Here is a 26715-nt window from a genome sequence, read left to right as displayed (position 1 = left end):
CCATACAAGCCCCGGAGCTAGGGGCAGGCAGAATAGGCATTTGCCTAGGGCACAATGGTTGGCACAACGCACTAGGCACTTACCTCTTCTGCCTGCATTCCCCAAGCTCAGGCCAGGCTGTAACTTTAGGGGGATTTATTGGCTCTCTGTGGTTACCCGCAGGGGGTTGTGAAGCCATCCCATCATTCATCAACTCGCATGGGGGAGGGGGTGACCAAAGGCAGAGAATTTGGCTTGTTGGGCCTGGAACTGAAGCCAATGGCAACAGTTGGGCGGAAACAGCATTATATATAGAGCATCCTTAAATATTATACAAACAACTGAAATGTCCATAACAAGGGAGGAATGCAGGGCTTGCCAGGCATGAGGAACACTTGCTGAGCAAACATTAACACATATCTAGGGCGTGTTATTGGAGATATCAGTTTCTGCGGCTCCTCTGTAAGGAAGAAAAGCCTATCCCCATCCATGGATTACTTGAGTCAACTGAGATAGATGCCTAACAATTAGGAAATACCCCGGCATATAAATATTAAGCTGTACTCTTACCCAACAATATGTTTCTTCACTTATTCTTTTCCTGTTTTACTTACTTGTCTGACCCAATGCCACCTAACCATGACCTAGAAGGTAGGCGATTGGCTTGGGCACACCCAACCACCTCTCATTTCTCCTCTTTATGTCCTTTGGGTTTTCTGCCTATTCACTCACATCCTCTGAAGGTAGCCCATAACAAGGTTACAGATATATAGAAACATTGGGGTAACAGTCACCCTGCTATAGTTCCAGGGGTACCCAGGGCACAAATAAGCACTCACCCCAAATCTCCCCTAACTGGCCTTCAGGCTGGGCCCCCTTAGCCCATAACAAGGTTACAGATATATAGAAACATTGGGGTAACAATCACCCTGCTATAGTTCCAGGGGTACCCAGGGCACAAATAAGCACTCACCCCAAATCCCCCCCTAACTGGCCTTCAGGCTGGGCCCCCTTAGCTCATAACAAGGTTACAGGTATATAGAAAGATTGGGGTAACAGTCACCCTGCTATAGTTCCAGGGGTACCCAGGGCACAAATAAGCACTCACCCCAAATCCCCCCCTAACTGGCCTTCAGGCTGGGCCCCCTTAGCCCATAACAAGGTTACAGATATATAGAAACATTGGGGTAACAATCACCCTGCTATAGTTCCAGGGGTACCCAGGGCACAAATAAGCACTCACCCCAAATCCCCCCCTAACTGGCCTTCAGGCTGGGCCCCCTTAGCTCATAACAAGGTTACAGGTATATAGAAAGATTGGGGTAACAGTCACCCTGCTATAGTTCCAGGGGTACCCAGGGCACAAATAAGCACTCACCCCAAATCCCCCCCTAACTGGCCTTCAGGCTGGGCCCCCTTAGCCCATAACAAGGTTACAGATATATAGAAACATTGGGGTAACAGTCACCCTGCTATAGTTCCAGGGGTACCCAGGGCACAAATAAGCACTCCCCCCAAATCCCCCCCTAACTGGCCTTCAGGCTGGGCCCCCTTAGCCCATAACAAGGTTACAGATATATAGAAACATTGGGGTAACAGTCACCCTGCTATAGTTCCGGGGTACCCAGGGCACAAATAAGCACTCACCCCAAATCCCCCCCTAACTGGCCTTCAGGCTGGGCCCCCTTAGCCCATAACAAGGTTACAGCCACCCCCTTACTAACCACCCCCCTCACCCCACAGATCCCAGGCAGGCAGCAGCCTGATGTAGTGGGACCCACCGGCCTTTTCCCCAGTATCCTGCCTGGCAAGTCTGACCCTGTCTATACCCTGTGTATACACTAGTGTGCACTTTCCTGTGTGTGTGCTATAATTGTAACAATCCCTGCACTACTGGTTGCACAATACAGAACTAAAAATATCCTATATAGATACAAACAGGGTTAAGAGTTCTATTGCAGCCAATGGCAATCCAACTGGGCCAGTATAGATAACCTTATAGCCCTGGCTCCGCAGGCATTAATAATACACGGGGATGTCGGATACTCACTAACCATAATGCAACCTGATACAGATTGTCACTGAGTGTCAGCTGACAGGCACCTGCTTTTTCTGGGTGTGTCCCTAGCGGAGAGGTTGTTTCACCCAAATAAAATGCCCCAACCCCTCCCTTTCTTGAAATAGTTTCAGTGTTAGGGAAGAAAAGCTCTTTATTGTAACAGATTTTCTTTGTTGTTGCAGGTGAATTAAAGAAGCCAAAAGAAAACCAAAATATACAGTATTTATAGGGGCAGAAACAAGAGGGTTACTGCCTGCCCTGCTCTCATTTCCCTACAGAAATAGGGGTTGGTAGCACTAGGTAGGTACCTAATATATAGGGGCAGAGACAGGGGAAAGTGTTGGAAGTGTTACTGCCTGCCCTGCTCTCATTTCCCTACAGAAATAGGGGTTGGTAGCACTAGGTAGGTACCTAATATATAGAGGCAGAGACAGGGGAAAGTGTTGGAAGGGTTACTGCCTGCCCTGCTCTCATTTCCCTACAGAAATAGGGGTTGGTAGCACTAGGTAGGTACCTAATATATAGGGGCAGAGACAGGGGAAAGTGTTGGAAGGGTTACTGCCTGCCCTGCTCTCATTTCCCTACAGAAATAGGGGTTGGTAGCACTAGGTAGGTACCTAATATATAGGGGCAGAGACAGGGGAAAGTGTTGGAAGGGTAACTGTAGGATACAGAGGGTGATGGATTTTCCCTGCATTGTTAACAGTGTTTCTGTTTGTGGGGCAGGAGAAGCTGAAGGCATCAGTATTTGCTGACGGGGCGGGCGGCTCATTCCCTCTCATTTAGCATCTCCACGTTAACATTCCTTTATCTGTAGCCCAAATTGTGACCTGATGCTCTCACCTTTGGCCTTTTCTAGCATTTTTCCCCTCTAGCTGCTGTAGGTACAATTCAGGCCTCAATGTGCCTGAAACCCCAGGGCTGGCTGTAGGGAGGATATGGCTGACAGTGAGGAGGATATGGCTGGCAGTGGGGAGGTTATGGCTGGCAGTGAGGAGGATATGGCTGGCAGTGGAGAGGTTATGGCTGCCAGTGGGGAGGTCATGGCTGGCAGTGGGGAGGTTATGGCTGGCAGTGGGGAGGATATGGCTGGCAGTGGGGAGGTTATGGCTGGCAGTGGGGAGGATATGGCTGGCAGTGGGGAGGTTATGGCTGGCAGTGGGGAGGATATGGCTGGCTACGAGGAGGATATGGCTGACTACGGGGATGATATGGCTGGCAGTGGGGAGGATATGGCTGGCTACGGGGAGGTTATGGCTGGCAGTGGGGAGGATATGGCTGGCAGTGGGGAGGATATGGCTGGCTACGGAAAGGATATGGCTGGCAGTGGGGAGGATATGGCTGGCAGTGGGGAGGATATGGCTGGCAGTGGAGAGGTTATGGCTGGCAGTGGGGAGGTTATGGCTGGCAGTGGGGAGGATATGGATGGCAGTGGGGAGGATATGGATGGCTACGGGGATGATATGGCTGGCTACGGGGATGATATGGCTGGCAGTGGGGAGGATATGGCTGGCAGTGGGGAGGATATGGCTGGCAGTGGGGAGGTTATGGCTGGCAGTGGGGAGGATATGGCTGGCAGTGGGGAGGTTATGGCTGGCAGTGGGGAGGATATGGCTGGCTACGAGGAGGATATGGCTGACTACGGGGATGATATGGCTGGCAGTGGGGAGGATATGGCTGGCTACGGGGAGGTTATGGCTGGCAGTGGGGAGGATATGGCTGGCAGTGGGGAGGATATGGCTGGCTACGGGGAGGATATGGCTGGCAGTGGGGAGGATATGGCTGGCTACGGGGAGGATATGGCTGGCAGTGGGGAGGATATGGCTGGCTACGGGGAGGATATGGCTGGCAGTGGGGAGGATATGGCTGGCAGTGGGGAGGATATGGCTGGCTACGGGGAGGATATGGCTGGCTATTGGAAGGATATGGCTGGCTATGGGGAAGGATATGGCTGGCTATGGGGAAGGATATGGCTGGCTACGGGGAAGAAATGGCTGGCTATAGGAAGGATATATCTGACTGATTGCCCTAGAAGCCCAGAGCATTATGAAACACCGTGATGTTTGTCAGGGTAAGGGAAGCAGCAGGACAAAGTCCCCTGTAATAGCTGAGTAGTCACAAGCAGGGCAAACTCCACATTACTGACCTGCTTCTTATTAACCCAACAAAGATTACTGTTAAGTCATTATAAATATATATATATACATGCTAGATTATATGGCCAAAAATCCATAAAAAAGTAACAGGAGCAAACTTTCTCAAGTCTTTTCTGGTGTGTCTGGCAACTAAAGGGTTAATAATATATATATATATATAAATTTTTTTTAAACTATATAATATCTTTTGTGGTTGTTGTTCTATAGACTCTTTGGTCAACTAGGGGTTAACAATAAAATATGGATTGTCGGGAATGCTGAGCTCAGTAGTGACAGGGTTAAACTGGCAGCAGCCGCAGGGAGCAGGCGGGGTTGCTAAGGTTCGCAGCATCTCGGTTACAAGTGTAACATTGTGCGGGCGCCTTGCCCTTTAAGAGAGGCAGGAGCATGTCCCTGCTGTGTGTCAGTCTCATTATGGAGAGCAGACGGTGCAGGACACACAGAGGCTGAAGCCCTGTATGGGGGCCAGATCCTTACTGACAGGGGGGAGGGACAGCCAATGAGAAGCCCCCGTGCAGCCTGCAGCACCCATCTGTTGTGCTCTGGACTCTACAGCTGCCCCCCCGCTGCCTTTATTTGTGCCCCCAGACTCAGAACAAAGTCGCCTTTATACTCTCACCATGGAAGCAGCGCAGAGGATTTAGCAACCACCCCCCCTTCTTCTTTAACTTTCCCCCAGCCTCCCTGTGTCTCCCTGCTGTTGGCTGTGCATCTCCGGCTCAGAATGCTCCCCAGGTCCATGACCTCCTTCACCCTCAAGCAGGACCCCCAAGATGCCCCGGTAAGCCCTCGCTGCCTCTCCCTCTCTGCTCTTTGGCTCAGGGCAGGGAGCTGGGTGTTTACAGATGACAGTGAGTGTGTACGGCAGCACCACGGTGGGATTTCAGGGGATGTGGTTGCATCTGTAGAGCAGCTTCTTGCAACTGCTCGGGGAAAGAATGAATCATTAGATTTCATGCTAAATTCACTCACAAAAATATGTCTCTTACAGCAGCTCTCTGGCGTTTAATATTCTTCTTCCTTTTAGGTAGTTTTGGGTCGGATGCCATGGTTGCTAAGGTTTCAGTTATAATTTTGAATTTTCTCTGGTTGCTAAAGTCTTAGTATGCTGTTTCGACTGTTGTCTGGTTGCTAGGGTCTCAGTTTAGGAGTTAAACTTCTATCTGGTTGCTATGGGTATCTAAACTGCTTTCTTGTTGCTATGGTGTCTGTTTGAGATTTAAATTATCTGGTAGCTAGGGTCTAAGTCTGAGATTTAAACTTCTGTCTGGTTGGTAGGGTCTTACTGTGCTGTTTATACTACTGTGTGGTTGCTAGGGTCTCAGTTTGGGATGTAAACTTCTGTCTGGTTGCTAGGGTCTTAGCATGCTGTTTACACTACTGTGTAGTTGCTAGGGTCTCAGTTTGGGATTTAAACTTCTGTCTGGTTGCTAGGGTCTTAGCATGCTGTTTAAACTGCTGTCTTTTTGCTATGTGTCAGTTTGGGATTTAAATTATCTGGTAGCTAGGGTCTCAGTCTGGGATTTAAACTTCTATCTGGTTGCTAGGGTCTAATTATGCTGTTTACACTACTGTGTGGTTGCTAGGGTCTTAGCATGCTGTTTAAACTGCTGTCTTTTTTGCTATATGTCAGTTTGGGATTTAAATTATCTGGTAGCTAGGGTTTCAGTTTGGGATTTAAACTTCTATCTGGTTGTTAGGGTGTTAGTATGCTGTTTACACTACTGTTTGGTTGCTAGGGTCTCAGTTTAGGATGTAAACTTCTGTTTGGTTGCTAGGGTCTTAGTATGCAGTTTGAACTTGCTGCTATGGTGTCAGTTTGTGATTTAAACTATCTGGTTGGTAGGGTTGCAGTCTGGGATTTAAACTGCTATATATTTGCTTGGGTCTCTGTTTGATTTAAAACTGCTGTCTGGTTGCTGGGGTCTCAGTGGGGCTTTTGAGCTGCAATTTGATTCTTAAAGTCTCCTGTTGGGGATGAATCTGTTTATAGGTCGCTAGGGTCTCAGTCTGGGATTTACACTGCTGTCTGGTTGCTGGGGTCTCAGAGTGGGATTTGGGCTGTTATCTGATTCCTAAAGTCTCAGGCCTGGGTGGGAAGGGCTAATAGGATGCCAGGGTCATAGTCTGAGATTTAATTTTCTCACCAGCTGCTAGGGCCTCAGTCTGAGGTTTAAACTGCCTTTTGGTTGCTAGGGACACACTCTTGGATTTCTGCGGCTACCTGGTTTTTAGGCTCTCAGTTTGACATTAAAACTGCTCAGGGACTGTCTGATTGCTGTGGCCTGAATGTGGGATTAAATTTGCTATCAGATTGGTACAGTATTAGCTTGCAATCTATTCTAAACTACTATGGGGTTGCTAGGGTCTCAGTATTTAGTTTTTAGGGTTTTAGAATGGCATTGAATTGGTAATCTGGTTGCTAGGGTCTAAATTTGGGATTTAAACTATTATCTGGCTGTAGGGATTTAAAGTAACTGGTCACAATCTGTCATACAATCTGCTAACAGGTTGTTGGGTGTTAATCTGGAATTAAACCGCTATTTGGTTTTCTAGTTTGTGATTTAAACTGCTGCTAGAGTCTGGGATTCAAACTGGTAACAGGTTGCTTGGGTCTGAGTCTGGGATTCAAACTGGTAACAGGTTGCTAGGGTCTCAGTCTGGGATTCAAACTGGTAACAGGTTGCTGGGGTCTGAGTCTGGGATTCAAACTGGTAACAGGTTGCTTGGGTCTGAGTCTGGGATTCAAACTGGTAACAGGTTGCTAGGGTCTCAGTCTGGGATTCTAACTGGTAACAGGTTGCTGGGGTCTGAGTCTGGGATTCAAACTGGTAACAGGTTGCTTGGGTCTGAGTCTGGGATTCAAACTGGTAACAGGTTGCTTGGGTCTGAGTCTGGGATTCAAACTGGTAACAGGTTGCTTGGGTCTGAGTCTGGGATTCAAACTGGTAACAGGTTGCTTGGGTCTGAGTCTGGGATTCAAACTGGTAACAGGTTGCTTGGGTCTGAGTCTGGGATTCAAACTGGTAACAGGTTGCTTGGGTCTGAGTCTGGGATTCAAACTGGTAACAGGTTGCTGGGGTCTCAGTCTGGGATTCAAACTGGTAACAGGTTGCTGGGATCTCAGTCTGGGATTCAAACTGGTAACAGGTTGCTTGGGTCTGAGTCTGGGATTCAAACTGGTAACAGGTTGCTTGGGTCTGAGTCTGGGATTCAAACTGGTAACAGGTTGCTTGGGTCTGAGTCTGGGATTCAAACTGGTAAAAGGTTGCTGGGATCTCAGTCTGGGATTCAAACTGGTAACAGGTTGCTGGGATCTCAGTCTGGGATTCAAACTGGTAACAGGTTGCTTGGGTCTGAGTCTGGGATTCAAACTGGTAACAGGTTGCTGGGGTCTCAGTCTGGGATTCAAACTGGTAACAGGTTGCTGGGGTCTGAGTCTGGGATTCAAACTGGTAACAGGTTGCTGGGATCTCAGTCTGGGATTCAAACTGGTAACAGGTTGCTTGGGTCTGAGTCTGGGATTCAAACTGGTAACAGGTTGCTTGGGTCTCAGTCTGGGATTCAAACTGGTAACAGGTTGCTTGGGTCTGAGTCTGGGATTCAAACTGGTAACAGGTTGCTGGGGTCTCAGTCTGGGATTCACTGGTAACAGGTTGCTGGGATCTCAGTCTGGGATTCAAACTGGTAACAGGTTGCTTGGGTCTGAGTCTGGGATTCAAACTGGTAACAGGTTGCTTGGGTCTCAGTCTTGGGATTCACTGGTAACAGGTTGCTGGGATCTCAGTCTGGGATTCAAACTGGTAACAGGTTGCTTGGGTCTGAGTCTGGGATTCAAACTGGTAACAGGTTGCTGGGGTCTCAGTCTGGGATTCAAACTGGTAACAGGTTGCTTGGGTCTGAGTCTGGGATTCAAACTGGTAACAGGTTGCTGGGGTCTCAGTCTGGGATTCAAACTGGTAACAGGTTGCTTGGGTCTGAGTCTGGGATTCAAACTGGTAACAGGTTGCTGGGGTCTCAGTCTGGGATTCAAACTGGTAACAGGTTGCTGGGGTCTCAGTCTGGGTAACAGGTGTGTCTTGAGTCTTGGATTCAAACTGGTAACAGGTTGCTGGGGTCTCAGTCTGGGATTCAAACTGGTAACAGGTTGCTGGGGTCTCAGTCTGGGTAACAGGTGTGTCTTGAGTCTTGGATTCAAACTGGTAACAGGTTGCTGGGGTCTCAGTCTGGGATTCAAACTGGTAACAGGTTGCTGGGGTCTCAGTCTGGGTAACAGGTGTGTCTTGAGTCTTGGATTCAAACTGGTAACAGGTTGCTGGGGTCTTAGGCTGGGATTCAAACTGGTAACAGGTTGCTGGGGTCTCAGTCTGGGATTCAAACTAGTTAAAGGTTGCTGGGGTCTCAGTCTGGGTAACAGGTGTGTCTGAGTCTTGGATTCAAACTGGTAACATGTTGCTTGGGTCTGACTATGGGATTCAAACTGGTAACGGGTTGCTGGGGTCTCAGTCTGGGTAACAGGTTGCTGGTGTCTCACAGTGGGTACCTTCTCATAATGTCTATCCCTGACCAATGAGTGTGTTTCTTACTGATGTGGAACTGGCACATACATTGCAACACTGACTCCATGGTCAGTGGGAATCAGTGCAGTAAAGCACCACTGCACTGTTGTAACAGATCTAGGTTATAGTTGTACCTGGCCTGACTTGTGGGTACAGTAGTGGTACTCCAGCTACAATACCATCATCAGCCAGCAGGCTCTATATGCTGCACTCTATAGGCCATCTTCAGCCAGCAGGGGCTATATGCTGCACTTTATAGGCCATCTTCAGCCAGCAGGCGCTATATGCTGCACTCTATAGGCCATCTCCAGCCAGCAGGCACTATATGCTGCACTCTATAGGCCATCTCCAGCCAGCAGGCACTATATGCTGCACTCTATAGGCCATCTCCAGCCAGCAGGCACTATATGCTGCACTCTATAGGCCATCTCCAGCCAGCAGGGGCTATATGCTGCACTCTATAGGCCATCTTCAGCCAGCAGGCACTATATGCTGCACTCTATAGGCCATCTTCAGCCAGCAGGGGCTATATGCTGCACTCTATAGGCCATCTTCAGCCAGCAGGCGCTATATACTGCACTCTATAGGCCATCTTCAGCCAGCAGGTGCTATATACTGCACTCTATAGGCCATCTCCAGCCAGCAGGCACTATATGCTGCACTCTATAGGCCATCTTCAGCCAGCAGGCGCTATATGCTGCACTCTATAGGCCATCTCCAGCCAGCAGGCACTATATGCTGCACTCTATAGGCCATCTCCAGCCAGCAGGCACTATATGCTGCACTCTATAGGCCATCTTCAGCCAGCAGGGGCTATATGCTGCACTCTATAGGCCATCTCCAGCCAGCAGGCACTATATACTGCACTCTATAGGCCATCTTCAGCCAGCAGGCACTATATGCTGCACTCTATAGGCCATCTTCAGCCAGCAAGAGATATATGCTGCACTCTATAGGCCATCTTCAGCCAGCAGGCGCTATATGCTGCACTCTATAGGCCATCTTCAGCCAGCAGGCACTATATGCTGCACTCTATAGGCCATCTTCAGCCAGCAAGAGATATATGCTGCACTCTATAGGCCATCTTCAGCCAGCAAGAGATATATGCTGCACTCTATAGGCCATCTTCAGCCAGCAGGCACTATATGCTGCACTCTATAGGCCATCTTCAGCCAGCAAGAGATATATGCTGCACTCTATAGGCCATCTTCAGCCAGCAGGCTCTATATGCTGCACTCTATAGGCCATCTTCAGCCAGCAAGAGATATATGCTGCACTCTATAGGCCATCTTCAGCCAGCAAGAGATATATGCTGCACTCTATAGGCCATCTTCAGCCAGCAAGAGATATATGCTGCACTCTATAGGCCAAGCTCATATATTCAGTGAGTTGATCCATACACAGTGCCTATATACTGTACATGTATGTTGCATGGTATAACCCTTACCCCTATGTCACCTTTTCTGGATTCTGATTGGGCATGGCACACACACACATACTGATTGTGGCACCGGGGAATGGCAGGATTTGCTGACAGGAGAAGTTTAATACTAGGTGCCAGGGTTAATGTGCCAGCCCGGCAGCCACCAGGCCTATCATTTGCTTATTCATAGGCCTCAGTACTTATGGGAAATGCCAATGCTCAGCGGGGGGGAGCAGAGCGCCGAGAGGCCGCATTGTTGTGTTTGGCAGCACAGAGCTGGGGATGGTGCTAATGGTATGTGCCGGCTCACTCTGTCATTGTCTGGTGTAGCCCCGCGGCCCCGGCCCTTCCCTACTTCACATTGTTGGGCACAATACACCTCTTCTCTTAAAGGCACAGATCCCTTTACTGTCAAACTGACCCAAACAACAAGGAATATATATTATTTAATGCAGCCAAACTGTCCAAAAATGGTCTTGCATTGCAATTAAACCTTAATCATTTAGGTTTCCATTCCCATTAGTTTTATTTTTATGTATTAAACAATTTAATTGTGAGTTCCTCAACCTAACTTTATTTTTCCACCCACCCATGCTGTGAGTCACTGACAGATCTCTCCTGCTACTTCTATTTGCAGTGCGCTACTGACACCCGGCATGGCTGGGCCATTGGCATTAGGGAAGAAAGTCAGGTTGAGCAAGCACACTAGGGTGGGACTGGGCCGACGGGGCACTGGGAAAAAACACGGTGGGCCCCTGCGGCCCAGACCCAATCCCCACAGGGCCTCCCCCAAGCAGTTGGTCTCCCTCCCCTGATAAGCTTGGACGGGTGGTGGGGGCCCCTGCGGGAGCATAAAGGCCAGGCATGGGGCCCACTAGGGGTTGCAGGGGCCCTGAGGCAGCAGCCCCGGTGGGCCTTGCACACCCAGTCCGACCCTGGCAATAAAGGGTTACACTAGTGCATTCCCAGTAGTTCCCTAAATCTACCAGTCACTATTGATTGAATCTTTTCATGACTTTGCCCCATCCTGGGTATTATTAAAGTTGAGAATGGTAGAAGGCATCAGGGGCAGCTGGGCAATGCCCACATGGTACAGTCACAAAGGATAACAAGCTTTAGTATCAGGCGCCTATAGTGCAGGGGAACATACACGCTGGAGAGCAAAGGGTTAAGGCGTGTCTTATGTAGTTGGCGTGTCACGGCCTGCCTCATATAACTGTACCTATAGGAACTGGAGCAGATACGGCTTCTATTTACACTGAGATTGTGGGGAGTTTATATCTCATGTACCAGCGGGGCACTTATATATCCCATGTACCCACGGGGCACTTATATATCCCATGTACCCACGGGGCACTTATATATCCCATGTACCAGCGGGGCACTTATATATCCCATGTACCAGCGGGGCACTTATATATCCCATGTACCAGCGGGGCACTTATATATCCCATGTACCCGCGGGGCACTTATATATCCCATGTACCAGCGGGGCACTTATATATCCCATGTACCAGCGGGGCACTTATATATCCCATGTACCCGCGGGGCACTTATATATCCCATGTACCAGCGGGGCACTTATATATCCCATGTACCCGCGGGGCACTTATATATCCCATGTACCCACGGGGCACTTATATATCCCATGTACCAGCGGGGCACTTATATATCCCATGTACCCACGGGGCACTTATATATCCCATGTACCAGCGGGGCACTTATATATCCCATGTACCCACGGGGCACTTATATATCCCATGTACCCACGGGGCACTTATATATCCCATGTACCCGCGGGGCACTTATATATCCCATGTACCCGCGGGGCACTTATATATCCCATGTACCCGCGGGGCACTTATATATCCCATGTACCCGCGGGGCACTTATATATCCCATGTACCCGCGGGGCACTTATATATCCCATGTACCCGCGGGGCACTTATATATTCCATGTACCCGCGGGGCACTTATATATCCCATGTACCCGCGGGGCACTTATATATCCCATGTACCCGCGGGGCACTTATATATCCATGTACCCGCGGGGCACTTATATATCCCATGTACCAGCGGGGCACTTATATATCCCATGTACCAGCGGGGCACTTATATATCCCATGTACCCGCGGGGCACTTATATATCCCATGTACCCGCGGGGCACTTATATATCCCATGTACCCGCGGGGCACTTATATATCCCATGTACCCGCGGGGCACTTATATATCCCATGTACCGGGGCTTATCCCATACCAGCGGGGCACTTATATATCCCATGTACCAGCGGGGCACTTATATATCCCATGTACCCGCGGGGCACTTATATATCCCATGTACCAGCGGGGCACTTATATATCCCATGTACCAGCGGGGCACTTATATATCCCATGTACCCGCGGGGCACTTATATATCCCATGTACCCGCGGGGCACTTATATATCCCATGTACCCGCGGGGCACTTATATATCCCACGTACCCGGGGGGCACTTATATATCCCATGTACCAGCGGGGCACTTATATATCCCATGTACCCGCGGGGCACTTATATATCCCATGTACCCGCGGGGCACTTATATATCCCATGTACCAGCGGGGCACTTATATATCCCATGTACCCGCGGGGCACTTATATATCTCATTTACCCGCGGGGCACTAACCCATTCCCATGTGCCTTCTCTCTCCTTTCTTCTTCCTACCCCTTATCCTTCCTTATTCTCTTCCCCCCTACTTTTCTTTATAGCCTTGCTCATTCTCTTTTCTCCTTTCTCTGTCCTTTTCTTTTCTTTTTGCTCTTCTTCCTTCCCTGCATGCTCTTCCTCCTCTCATCCCCCCAATATTTGTACCTCTCTCTTCTACTCATTCTGCTGTTTTTCCTTTCCTTTTGTTTCGTCTCTCTTCCCCTCACTTGTCTAACTCTTTCTTATTCTTTGTCCTTCCTTATTTCCCCTTATTCTTCTCTCTTCCTCCTTCTCTCTCTTTCCCTCATTCTTCCTTCATTTTTCCACTCACCCTTCCACCTTCTATATCTTTTCTAATTTTTCTTCTTTTCTATTCCCCTCTTCTTCTCCCTTCTCTCTAATCCACACATTTTCTCCTTCTCTCTTCCACTCTCCCTTTACTTTAATCTACTTTAATCTTTACTTTTGCTTCTTCTCTCTTCTCCTCATTCTTTTTCCTTCTCTCCTTCCCTCACTATTCTCAATGGTCTTCCTTTCTCTTTACCTCATTCCTCTTCCACCACCTTTCCTCCTTTCTCTCCTTTCCTTTTTTCCTCCCTTTCTTCCCCCTTCTCTCTTCCATTACTTTTCATCCTTCTCATTTTCATTCCTCTCATTTGTTCTCCTTCTCTTTTATTATTATTATTATTATTATTATTGACATATATTTTTAAAGCACCAGTATATTCCACAGCGCTGTACAATAAATGCTCTTGGCTGTCTCAGTGTGACCTGCCTCCAGTCAGTAAGAGAATGGGTACCAGGGTTGGATGGAGGCTGTTCCCCTGCCCGGGCCACTCCAGCCTCCCTGCCTGGGCTGCTTCCTCTCCCCCTGAGGTTCTGGCCCCAGTGGGCCTCTATGCTCCAGTCCAGCACTAATGAGGATTGTGCGTTCCACTAACAAGAAGGAGCTGGGAGGACACAGGCAGCAATGTACAGTAGTAGCGAGTGTCTGAGGACACACAGCCATGTGACTATAGGCAGATAGAGGCAGCAATAGGGGTCTTGCTTTGAATTATGTGCTGAAGACGAAAAACCTACTTATATATAGGGAATAAAGGTCCCCATACACGGGCCGATAGAAGCTGCCGATATCGGTCCCTTGGACCGATTCGGCAGCTTATCGGCCCGTGTATGGGCAGAAACGAGCGGCCTGGCCGACCAATATCTGGCCTGAAATTGGCCAGATATCGATCGGCCAGGTTAGAAAATCCAGTCGGATCGGGGACCGCATCGGCTCATTGATGCGGTCCCTGAACCGACTGCCCCATGGCCGCAAATGTAATCCGATCGTTTGGCCCTAAGGTCAAACGATTGGATTATTTTTTTTTTAAAGCCACTTGCTACCCGATATTGCCCACCCGTAGGTGGGGATATCAGGTGAAGATCTGCTCGCTTGGCGACATCGTCAAGTGAGCGGATCTTATAGTGTATGGGGACCTTTAAAGTTGCCTGTGAGGCCATCTTGGCATTTAGAGCATGACTATGGCCCGGGCCTTTGCTGGAGTAGGGCAGAAGGAGCACCTACCTGTGGCCCTAGAATAACAGTAGGTTCCTTGGGGGGCAAGAGTGTAGATCCTGGTACAAAGGCCACAGTGGGTTGTGGAACAGCCAATAGCTATTTGTTTCATATAAACCAGGGGTATCAGGAGCCCCCACTCTGCCCTGAAAGCAAACCCAATAGCTGTTGGGGCCCATAATCATTAAGGCCCAATGGTGTCGTGACTGAATCACAATTTCTGGGCAAAACAAATGTTTCTAGAGAAGGAAAAGACTTGGCAAGGCCTTATTGCCCCAGGGGCCATGTGACTCCATCAACAGCGCCGTATTGTACAACCCTGGCAGCCACCGCCGTGCCGATAACCTCTGGGGCCCCATGAAATCAAAAGTGTTTTTCTTCTGTCGCTTTTGTTTTCTGAGAGAGCTGCTCACCTCAAAAGGATGTGAAACTCCCATATTTCTGGCTTTCCCTGTTATGCAACTAAACTGAAGTGTAAAGACAATTTAAAGGGGAAGTTCATCTTTTAAAAACAACGTTTAGTACTGCACGTGACTGCTACTGAATGGAGCATTTGATTATCCCTCTCTGTCCTCTGGTTCTGACTCTTGAAACAATGAAGCAGAAGTCATTCATATATAAACTGGAGAATGACCCCCCCCCAGGCAGGTTGTAGCTGTGGGAGGAGCTTGTTACATCCCTGATGCACTAAATGGGCCTGAGAACAAAAAGAGAGGAATAAAAGAGAAAAACACTTTTTATTTCCAGAACAAAAGGGTTTAGTGAGTCATTTCTCTGTCCTGGGAACGTTCTGTGAAATAACTGCCCATCCTGTCGCTGCTCGGTACTTTCCCTCACCAGCGCTGGTATTTGGCTTTTCCGCTATTTAGGCCATCGGGCCCTGCCCCTCGTTATCATTACATAAAATGGGAAGGGTGATATTGGGGATCACTAATTAATACAGGTCATACACTGTGCCATTACCCACAGTAACCAATCAGATATTTGATTTCATTTCCAGCATGTTAAAGACTGACCAAAACTAATTGGTTAGTGGTTTAAAGGGGAACTCCACCCAAAAACTATTTTGCTTTGGTTTGTTTTTTTTTTGCTTAATAATAGTAAGCAGCTTTCCAAAATGTATTCATTAAAAGCCACACAATGGATCTCGGCTAAATAAAGTGACGGCTCTGTGTGCAGCGGATTAATGAGACGCACGGGGCCCCTGGGATCGGGGAGTTGTGTAACACGGGCTCCGTTGGGGCAGCGCAATAGTAAATACTCAGTAACAAGTGAATGTTGTGCTCCACCTGCTGCTCTGTAACCAGCTGCCCCGGCCCAGTAACAGTGCCTGTGGGAATGAGCGGCGGGACCAGCACAGTAACTGGGCCGGGGAGTCTTTGTGCCACCTGCGCTACTGAGTGGGAACCCCCTGTGTCTGGGTCATGTCTGCCACTGGGATATTAACCCTGCCAGTGCCTAACCACTGCCCCTGGGACATTAACCCTGGCTGTACCTAACCACTGCCACTGGGACATTAACCCTGGCTGTACCTAACCACTGCCACTGGGACATTAACCCTGCCAGTGCCTAACCACTGCCACTGTGACATTAACCTTATCAGTGCCTAACCACTGCCACTGGGACATTAACCCTGCCAGTGCCTAACCACTGCCACTGTGACATTAACCTTATCAGTGCCTAACCACTGCCACTGGGACATTAACCTTATCAGTGCCTAACCACTGCCACTGGGACATTAACCTTATCAGTGCCTAACCACCACCACTGGGACATTAACCCTGCCAATACCTAACCACTGCCACTGGGACATTAACCATGCCGCCCAACTGTCCCGCTTTCCGCGGGACAGTCCCGGTTTTGGTAGCGCGTCCTGCTGTCCCGGATAGTTCCATGAATGTCCCGCATTTCCGTAATGCGGGACATTCATGGAACTATCCCGACAGTGGGACGCGCTGGCTGCAGTCAGGCGTTCCCCAGTGGCTCCTCTCTATATGCGGCTCCTTGTTCTGTGGAGCCAGGTCCTTTTATAAGGTTGCGCCCGTGCGTATTGACGTCACACGCACACACGGGCGCAACCTTATAAAAGGGCCTGGCTCAGCCGAACAAGGAGCCGCATATAGAGGGAACGCAGAAGAAGAAGCTGCAGCATGTATGGAGGCTCTGTATGGGGGGCACCTGTGTATGGGGGGCTAATGTGTATGGGGGACACTGTGGGGGGGGGGCTACTCTGTATGGGGGGCACCTGTGTATGGGGGCTAATGTGTATGGGGGACACTGTGGGGGGGGGCTACTCTGTATGGGGGGCACCTGTGTATGGGGGGCTAATGTGTATGGGGGACACTGTGGGGGGGGGGCTACTCTGTATGGGGGGCACCTGTGTATGGGGGCTAATGTGTATGGGGGACACTGTGTGGGGGGGCTACTGTGTATGGGGGGGGCTACTATGTATAGGGGGGCTACTCTGTATGGGGGGGCACCTGTGTATGGGGGGCTAATGTGTATGGGGGACACTGTGTGGGGGGGGCTACTGTGTATGGGGGACACTGTGGGGAGGGCTATTGTGTATGGGGGGGCTACTGTGTATGGGGGGGCACCTGTGTATGGGGGGCTACTGTGTATGGGGGCACTGTGTATGGGGGGGCACCTGTGTATGGGGGGCTACTGTGTATGGGGGCACTGTGTATGGGGGGGCAAAACTGGTACATAGTTATAACTCACTTATAACTGCCTTCTCTCTATATTTGTATTTTATATGTAGGAGTTGCTATATTGTTTCCCTTAGGTAGTACAGTATGAGGGTATAGCACATTTGCGTCTGATCCCGCCATTTCATCTATATAAAAGGAGTATTTTTTTTAAAAATGGGGAGTGGCAATTGGGGCGTGGCCACACAAAGTGGGCGTGGTCAAAAAATTTTGTCCCTCTTTTCATTTTTCAAATGTTGGGAGGTATGCATTAACCCTGCCAGTGCCTAACCACTGCCACTGGGACATTAAGCCTAAAAGTCAGTAACTCACAGGGAGGGAACCACCAACCACACATTTAAATCTCTAAACACAATGCCATTGTTCATATTCCATACAGAGATGCCAACTAACCCAAGCTGGGATAATGGTCCAGTCCTGGATTTTAAAGGCTACTTTTCTATGCTTTTAATATATATAATTAAATATAGGGGGTAGGTAATAAAAGGCATTAGCTTTGCCTTTTAGCATTTGCTGGTCACCTGTTTAAAAGAAATCATCGTATTGGTTGCTATGGGTTACTGCACCTGGGCAAACTTAGTGCTTTTTATTACATATGGGGTATAGGTTACAATCAGCCTAAGAACACAGGGTTAAACTACATCTGGTAGCCCATTCCCCAAACTCTCAATATAAACTTCCCCTGGAAGTGCCATTAGCTCTGTATATGCTACTGCTCCATCCTATGAACGTATTTAGGTTATTTTCCATTAGTGCAATAGAAATGACTGGGTAAGCACATACAGACACATATACACCCCTCGGGGGGGCTGAGAGCACAGCCTGCTGTGTCCCATCTAATAATACACTGTATGGATCCTAACCCAGGGCAGGCTCTAAGATTTTTTGGGAGATATTTGATTTAAAAGTGACATTGCCTGCAATTGCATTGGCACACAGGGTGGCACCAACCTAGTGGCACGGGGCTTTGTCCCTAATGCCATCCTTAGGCACCAACGTTACAGATCTCCTGGCTTCATTAATTCTATGGGCCCCATTGTCCCCTCCCCTTGTAACATTCAATAGCCCCTGCTACTTTAGTGATACTTCACTGGCATCACGCTGTTAATAATTAATGTTCCTGCGCCGGGGCCCTGTAGCCGCTGGGATCAGGCTGTAGGAGATGAGACTATTCACCCATAGTAAAACATTAACTTTCCTGCACTCCCACGGCTGCTGGGGCAGAATCATGCTCAGAAGAACACTTACTCTTTGTTAAGCTACCCATAAAAACCATTTGGGCAGAAGAGGGCACAGGCAAGGGGCATGTCTAGAACCAGTTTTGTTTGGACATTTGGTTGCTTTTCTCCTATCCTGGAACCCAGTGATCATCCCAATTAGATCAGGCTCCCATTGTAACGGGATCATCACTCTACTGGAGTGGCGGAGGGATAAAATGAGACAAGTTGTGGGCTGGAGAACAATGGAGTTTTGGGGCGAAACAGAATTTGACATCTAAGCCAATTGCACATTCACAGAACATTGAGGGGAAAAACAAAAAACAACATCAATTTAATCCCTATTATTACTATTAGAAGATTGTTGATGCGAGTCGGCTACATCTGGAGGCTGCAGGTTTGACATAGTTACATAGTAGATAAGCTTGAAACAAGACACACATCTATCAAGCTTTACCTGCTTTACACTGTTTTCCCCGGACCATAAGTATAATAAGGAAAGAGTCCTCTTCCTATTTCTGCCGTTATAAGATCTTGAAAGTAACCCAGGGCTGGACTGGGCCAGCAGGACTCTGGGAAAATCTTGGTGGGCCCCAGCCAGCCCTCGTAGGCCCCAACGATCTGACCTGAATGAAGTCTTTGACTTTTGTGATGCGGTGGGGGGGGGGGGGGGGTATTTACAGTAGGTATTAATTATATCTTCATTAGGATCAAGTACAGGTACTGTTTTATTATTACAGAGAAAAGGGAATCATTTAACCATTAAATAAACCCAATAGGGCTGTTCTGCCCCCAATAAGGGGTAATTATATCTTAGTTGGGATCAAGTACAGGTACTGTTTTATTATTACAGAGAAAAGGGAATCATTTAACCATTAAATAAACCCAATAGGGCTGTTCTGCCCCCAATAAGGGGTAATTATATCTTAGTTGGGATCAAGTACAGGTACTGTTTTATTATTACAGAGAAAAGGGAATCATTTAACCATGAAATAAACCCAATAGGGCTGTTCTGCCCCCAATAAGGGGTAATTATATCTTAGTTGGGATCAAGTACAGGTACTGTTTTATTATTACAGAGAAAAGGGAATCATTTAACCATTAAATAAACCCAATAGGGCTGTTCTGCCCCAATAAGGGGTAATTATATCTTAGTTGGGATCAAGTACAGGTACTGTTTTATTATTACAGAGAAAAGGGAATCATTTAACCATTAAATAAACCCAATAGGGCTGTTCTGCCCCCAATAAGGGGTAATTATATCTTAGTTGGGATCAAGTACAGGTACTGTTTTATTATTACAGAGAAAAGGGAATCATTTAACCATTAAATAAACCCAATAGGGCTGTTCTGCCCCAATAAGGGGTAATTATATCTTAGTTGGGATCAAGTACAGGTACTGTTTTATTATTACAGAGAAAAGGGAATCATTTAACCATGAAATAAACCCAATAGGGCTGTTCTGCCCCCAATAAGGGGTAATTATATCTTAGTTGGGATCAAGTACAAGGAATGGTTTTATTATTACAGAGAAAAAGGAAATACAATTTTTAATTATTTGATAAAAATAGAGTCTATGGGAGATCATCTTTTCATAATACGGAGCTCTCTGGATAACAGGTTTCTGGAAAACTGTGGGGGCCCCTGGGGTAGCAGCCCCAGTAAGCCTCGCACACCCCAGTCCAACCCAGTATGTAGAAATTGTGTCTGAGTGACTGGTACAGTAATCCTTCCATGTATTTGTAACCTTATTATAACCAAGGTGGGGGTCCCTGCTCAAATACTGAGCTTCAAAGGAGGGGGGCAGGGGGCTAATTTAAACCACCAGGCAGGCCTTGTTCCTAGAGAGCTGCTTTGATTCTGCAGAACTGATATCCCCCTGCGAGACACTCAGACGAGATCATTATGAGCCAATTTGCCAGTGTAACGAGCTCCCTGGATTCGCTTAATCGGGATTTCTGCCCTTTTGATTCTCTCTGTAGCTCAGAAGCTCCAAGTCGCAGAGAATTAGCAAGTACATGGCTGGAAGTGCGGCGCTGAAATGCCTCCCAGGTGAGTAATGAGACTGCTACCCCTTGGCCGGGGGTCAGACATATTGCTTGTGATTCAATGTCACGCGCTCCCACATCTGCTTTCCCTTTCCACTCACTCTAACCCCCCCACCCCGAGCACAAACACGTGTGGACTTGCCTCCCCTACTTCTCACTTCTTATTGGTGCTTTTTTTCCATTATCAGTCAACAGTTTCCAGTGCGGGTTCCCCCGGGACTGAACCATTTTACTCTACTGCTATCCCCTTATTATTCATTCCCAAGTAACAAAGCCAGATAACTGGGGAAGTATTGCAATTATGAGCTGAAACTAATGGAAAAAAAGAACTTTCTAAATATAATCAATTAAAAAATCTGTACTCTTCACTGTCCCCCTCTCTGCAATCTGTCTCTCTACATGCAGGAGTAGGAGCCAGATTTTGATTGACACTTAGGTCATATATGGTTGTTTTACCCAGACAATGTTGTAGAGCCACCTCTTTTTTGAAACAGGGTTGAACTGGGTCAACAGGACACTGGGAAAAAACCCAGTGGGTCCCACCGACCAAGACCCAATGTGCCCTCTCAAGGCAACTTCGGGCAACTTCCGGAAATCGTAGCAACTCTTATACCATCCCACCTGCGATTTACATTCTTGCTGGTGGGATGGCATTGTGGGGAGATTAGTCGCCTGCGGCTCAGTGGGATTCTGGGAGTTGTAGTTCAGCAGCAGCTGGAGGGCCACAGGCTGATGATCAGTGCTATAGACACAACTATATGCTCCTTGGCTTGCACAGAGGCATTGTTTTATAAACATACGTCAGCCTGTGAATGGTAACCGACCTGATCTTCCTTTTCAGGAGAAACTATTCAGGAAGAAGCCATACGAGTGAAGAAGTGTGTGCACTATAACGACGGACCCCACTATATTTTGGGAACCCTGTATTGCACCAACTACAGAACTGCCTTCAGGACAGAACACCCTGATAAAGTGAGTCTGGCCTCTTCATTCTGCAAACTCTATTATTGCAGAGATATGGGAAGAAGCCCTGTAACCCATAGCAACCAATCAAATCAGTCAAATGTAAAAAGACTTGGGGAGCAACACAAGCACCATAAAAGTTCATGGAGGTGCCAAATAAGGGCTGTGATTGGCTATTAGGGGCCTCTATGCACCCTATCAGCTTACAGGGGCTTTATTTGGTAGGAAATCTTGGTTTTATTCAACCAAAACTTGCCCCCAAGTCAGGAATTCAAAAATAACTCCCTGGTTTGGGGGCACTGAGAGCAACATCCAAGGGGTTGGGGAGCAACATGTTGCCCCTGAGCCACTGGTTGGGGATCATTGCTGTAGACAATCTAACAGGAAGGGGAGTGCCAAGGGATGCCCAAGTTCTGCCTATGTGCCATCCAAGGTTGCCCCCTTTCAGGCTTCTTCTGACCAGCCAAGGCAGGGGGATAGGTCAATGGGGGGATGGGTCCATTATATCAGGGGTGGAGCAATGGCGTTAATGGGGCATGGCATGAAGTTAGTGGGCCACATTTGAGGGGAAGAAAGGTGGGCTAGAAAGGGAGCTGGGAGAGGGGATAGTAGGGGGCTGGGGGCATTGCTCCTCTCCCTTAATGAATAAACCCTATTAGCTGGGATCAAGGTTGTCTCGCCCTACAGTGCTTCATAAAACTGCCATAGAGATATAGAGATTTCTCTTGCTCTGTAGGGATAAGTGCATCACCCAAGGCCTCTCTTTTCCTCCTATTTCAGGACTCTGCGGATGAGGTGCTGTTTGACAATGACAATGACATCGCTCTGCCCTGCGTCGACAGGATTGTGGCGGGTGAGCAGCCGGGAATTCAGCCAGAAAGTGTGAGGGTTACGTGCCAAGTCAGAACTGCGCTGGTAACAGTCCCTGGCACTTCAAGCTGCCAAAATGTTATCATTAGTTCTGACTTTCAGAGTTCTGAATTCTTTCTTACGTCTAAGGCGCTGGCACACAGCGGTATGTTACGTGTTTTGCACAGGCGTTGGTTTCTTTCAGGGCCGCAGAAGGGGTGGGCATTATTTATTGTAGGGGACGCAGAAGGGGTGGGCATTATTTATTGTAGGGGACGCAGAAGGGGTGGGCATTATTTATTGTAGGGGCCGCAGAAGGGGTGGGCATTATTTATTGTAGGGGCCGCAGAAGGGGTGGGCATTATTTATTGTAGGGGACGCAGAAGGGGTGGGCATTATTTATTGTAGGGGCCGCAGAAGGGGTGGGCATTATTTATTGTAGGGGCCGCAGAAGGGGTGGGCATTATTTATTGTAGGGGACGCAGAAGGGGTGGGCATTATTTATTGTAGGGGCCGCAGAAGGGGTGGGCATTATTTATTGTAGGGGACGCAGAAGGGGTGGGCATTATTTATTGTAGGGGCTGCAGAAGGGGTGGGCATTATTTATTGTAGGGGGCCACAGAAGGGGTGGGTATTATTTATTGTAGGGGCCGCAGAAGGGGTGGGCATTATTTATTGTAGGGGCTGCAGAAGGGGTGGGCATTATTTATTGTAGGGGCCGCAGAAGGGGTGGGTATTATTTATTGTAGGGGCTGCAGAAGGGGTGGGCATTATTCACTTTATGGGCATTAGTAGGGTACCAGTGATTACTATTTAGTTCAATGGAGGGGGCAATTGCAAGTGTTTTTCCCCTCCAAGCTAACATTCACGTTGTTAATCACCCTGTGTGCCATTGCCCTAACCCGTGGGATTGGCTAGACTAGAGTATGTGGGACCAAATGAGTAAATGCACTGTAAGCGGTGAAGAAATCTGTTATCGCTCTTTCTGCATTTCAGTGGCCGGCCAGACCAAAATGAAGGCTGTGACGGCCCAGTCTAACCTGAAGTTTATCCCTGAGGATCTGCTAATATACTTTAAAGGATTTCGGCTCATGCACTTTCAGTTCAGCAACGAGGGACTGCAGCCGCAGGCTTACAAAGTAAGGACTCATTGCCCAGCGCAGTGGGCGCATATGTGTAATAATGTTGGGGCCAACCATTGGCGAAAGTGCCTGAAAAGCAGAAACAATAACAGATACAGGCATAACAGGCTTCCATCTATTTACTGTGGAGTCACATATCAGAAGGGGTTGCCATCAGTGTCGGACTGGCCCACCAGGATACCAGGAAAACTCCCAGTGGGCCCAGGGGTCAGTGGGACCCTCCTGCTCCTAACCATTTGGCCTGCTTCATGGTCATTCCCTATTTCTGAATGGGAACACAGAGGAGAAATAGATGGAAGAAAAGATGCTAGCATGTAAATAAAAGACTAGGAGAATAAAGAGGAAAGAAGGAAAAATAGTATAACACATGCAGAAATTATTCTGTGCACCCACTAACATCTGGCTTCATACTTCATTCATTTACTGTCACCTAAATGGCTACTATCATTAGTAATTACATGTTTTTATCAATCATAAAGTCTAGAAGGTCGGGTTTTATAGCCTATCTACCTAACTGTGCAGGCTCGCTTTGATGTGATTCACTGGGGGTCATTTATAGACACTGGGCAAATTTGTATCAGGGCAGTAACCCATGGCAACCAATCAGTGGTTTGATTTTTCCAGCCAGCTGCAGGTTGAAGATTGAAAGCAATCATCTGACTGGTTGCCATGAGTTACTGTGTGGTACAGAGTTTATAAATGAGCCCCACGGTATCTTTCAGCCTCCTATTTTTCTTACTACTTGTCATTGGTTGGAGTCTGGAGATGGGCAACAACTGTGGGATTATGTGGGCTGCTGCTTGGGTAGTTACAGAGAGCGGCCCACTGATGCCCACATGGACCTCACAGAGTTATGGGTAAGGGTGCTCAGGCCCTTGAAGGACAGTGGCATCAGCACCAGAAATGCCCCAGGGTACACTTTCCTTAGGTTCCAGTGGAATCAACATCCAGTGGCTTTGGAGGAACATGTTGCTCTCTAGGAGTTGGAGGCAAGTTCTGGAGGCATAAAGACCATGTGTACTGCCAACAGAGCCTACTGCAGGCTGTCAGTCAACCAATCACAACTCCTATTAGGCACCCCCTAGGAACATTTTTCATGCTTGTGTTGCTCTCCAAATTTTTTTTAGTATTTTGATGGATAAAAAAGGTTGGGGACCCCTGATCTAAGCTGGAATTGAGGTAATTTGGGTAATAATAATAATATGTCATTTCTGGTGTGTAGATCACAAAAGCCATTCTCCAGTATCAGCAGAAGAGCTGCCCGACAATGAAAAAACGCAACACCGTGCTCCAGAACGTAGGTGAGAAATGCAGATAACTGGCCAAGCAATGGCTTTCCTTCTTCAGCTTTGTCTGAAATAAAGCCTGTGCCGGAGAAAGTACCATAGCTGCCACAAATAATATATTTATATGTTTAATGCCGAGCAGTTTCTGAGAATCATTTGTGGTTGCTTATCTCGTCTGTACTATTTTTTTATGCTGTGATAAACAATACGAGAGCTGTTTTGCCACAGATGAGTAAAACGGAAGCTGCATGTAGGATAAGTCAGTAGGCCTTATATTCTAGGTGGTTTGTGCAATGCTTGCCTGGTGTGGTTTCCTCAGCCGTGTTGCACTGTGGTTGCAGATAACAAACAGGATGGCTCGCCAGTGGACTTCCCTACGCAGCTTTTCGAGTCTTACAGTGACTGGGAGAATGAGATAGACAGGCTCAGGGCCTCAGCTTGGAGAGTGAGCCCCGTCAATGAACGATGTGACACTTCCACCAGGTAACGAGCAGAAGGTACCCACACAATGACCACCAGTAGTGATGGGCGAAAAGTTTCGCCAGGCATGTATTCGCGGCGAATTTCCGCGTTTCGCCATTGGCGGATTGTTTTCGCGAAACGGATGAAAAATTTCGCCGCAGAAAAATTCGCCGCACATCCAAAACAATAGCGCGCGACAAAATAATAGCCACGGGCGACGAAACAATAGCCACGCGACAAAATAAGAGCCGCGAGCGACGAAACAATAGCCGCGGGCGATGAAACAATAGCCGCGGGCGACGAAACAATAGCCGCGGGTGACGAAACAATAGCCGCGCGACAAAATAATAGCCGCGGGCGACGAAACAATAGCCGTGCGACAAAATAATAGCCGCGGGCGACGAAACAATAGCCGCGCGACAAAATAATAGCTGCGGGCGACAATTTTTTTTGTCGCACGACATTTTTCGCCGCTTCGCGAATTTTTCGCCGTTTTGCAGATCTTTTCGGCGAAGTGAAACGGAACAGATTCGCTCATCACTAACCACCAGTTCAAACATGGCCATCGCTTGGGCAGCTTCATCAAAAATCTGTAAAACTGCCTCGTAGCTGTAGTTGACAAGATCATAGGACCATGCCTCTGTCTTGAATGGAACGTTCTACCAACACCCATTTGAATGATTGACTCGATAGTTTGAACTTACAGATATTTCTTCCTGACCTATGTGCTTTCAGCTTATCCAAGTACATTGTGGTTCCCTGCAAGCTCCTGGACAATGACCTGAAGAAGACCTTTGCCCACTTCAACCAGAGGCGCGTTCCTGTGAGTATTTAATGTTTTCCTTTACGTTTGGGCTGTTGGAGAAAGAGAACGTTATTCACCCATTACAGATAGGCCTAAAGCGGTGGTTGTTGGAGTGTTTTCAGTTCATCCCACCTTGGAGGTCCAACCATTGTTCAGGGCTCCCCTTAGCTCATAACAAGGTTAGAGATCTAGGAATGTACTGGTGTATAAGCCATTTAGCCATAAGAATATATATGACAGTTAATATGCCCCCCCCCACCAAAATCTCACCAAATCTGTCCATCAAGGTGGGCTTCCAGGTGTATCGAGAAGAGCAAATAGGCTTTCTTCACAAACTTCATCTCTCTGACCTTCAGGCCAATTCTCCAAGCTCTGTCGGGGGGGGGGGGCAGACCCATAATTTTGGATAACTTTGGCTGGATATCATTACAGCAGGTGTGCAGGCTGGGGAAATGGTGATGTCTGTATTACCCCTACTTTTTGATTTTTTTACAGAGGTGGTCCTGGCATCACCCTGGGGGAAGCGACCTGCTGCGGTCGGCTGGATTTGAAACCAACACCGAACCTGATAAAGAAAACATGAGGTAAAGGGTTTGAATGGAAATAATAACTGCTTTGATAGGAACATGGCAGAATCACAGTAGATCACCGCAAATATACACCCTTTGGAGCTCATAGATGATAAATGGATCTGACTTCCTTCCTGTGCCTTGTGTGTAATCAAAGCTGTCCCCGTATTTATAACTCCGGTGGGGGAGGATTGTGGGGGAACATGGCCAGAGCATAGTAGGGGCGGCATGATCTGGGCATAACAA

The 26715-nt window shown here is 48.0% G+C and overlaps 2 protein-coding genes across 3 annotated transcripts in view; both read left to right on the top strand.

Annotated features, from left to right (window-relative positions):
- Positions 1 to 2976: 2976 nt before the first annotated feature.
- Positions 2977 to 4098, top strand: LOC116406836 (fibroin heavy chain-like). The gene has a single exon (XM_031891800.1). The coding sequence runs from the start codon at positions 2977 to 2979 to the stop codon at positions 4096 to 4098; it is 1122 nt and encodes a 373-aa protein (XP_031747660.1).
- Positions 4099 to 4590: 492 nt separating this feature from the next.
- Positions 4591 to 26715, top strand: part of mtmr11 (myotubularin related protein 11) — a 32374-nt gene continuing 10249 nt past the window's right edge. The window contains exons 1-9 of one of the 2 annotated variants that reach the window (XM_031891326.1): positions 4591 to 4975; positions 20333 to 20397; positions 21235 to 21365; positions 22137 to 22209; positions 23202 to 23344; positions 24570 to 24648; positions 24975 to 25116; positions 25831 to 25918; positions 26396 to 26484. In XM_031891326.1, coding sequence (XP_031747186.1) covers positions 4968 to 4975; positions 20333 to 20397; positions 21235 to 21365; positions 22137 to 22209; positions 23202 to 23344; positions 24570 to 24648; positions 24975 to 25116; positions 25831 to 25918; positions 26396 to 26484 — 818 coding nt within the window. In that variant the 5' untranslated portion in view covers positions 4591 to 4967. Of the gene's footprint in view, positions 4976 to 20327; positions 20398 to 21234; positions 21366 to 22136; positions 22210 to 23201; positions 23345 to 24569; positions 24649 to 24974; positions 25117 to 25830; positions 25919 to 26395; positions 26485 to 26715 lie in introns of both variants that reach the window. The other variant, XM_012969524.3, reaches the window with a different exon arrangement.

This window comes from Xenopus tropicalis, chromosome 8 (assembly GCF_000004195.4).
Source record: "Xenopus tropicalis strain Nigerian chromosome 8, UCB_Xtro_10.0, whole genome shotgun sequence".
Taxonomy (NCBI): Eukaryota; Metazoa; Chordata; class Amphibia; order Anura; family Pipidae; genus Xenopus; species Xenopus tropicalis.
Note: the sequence above shows the minus strand (reverse complement) of the source record. Positions and strands in the feature narration are given on the sequence as shown.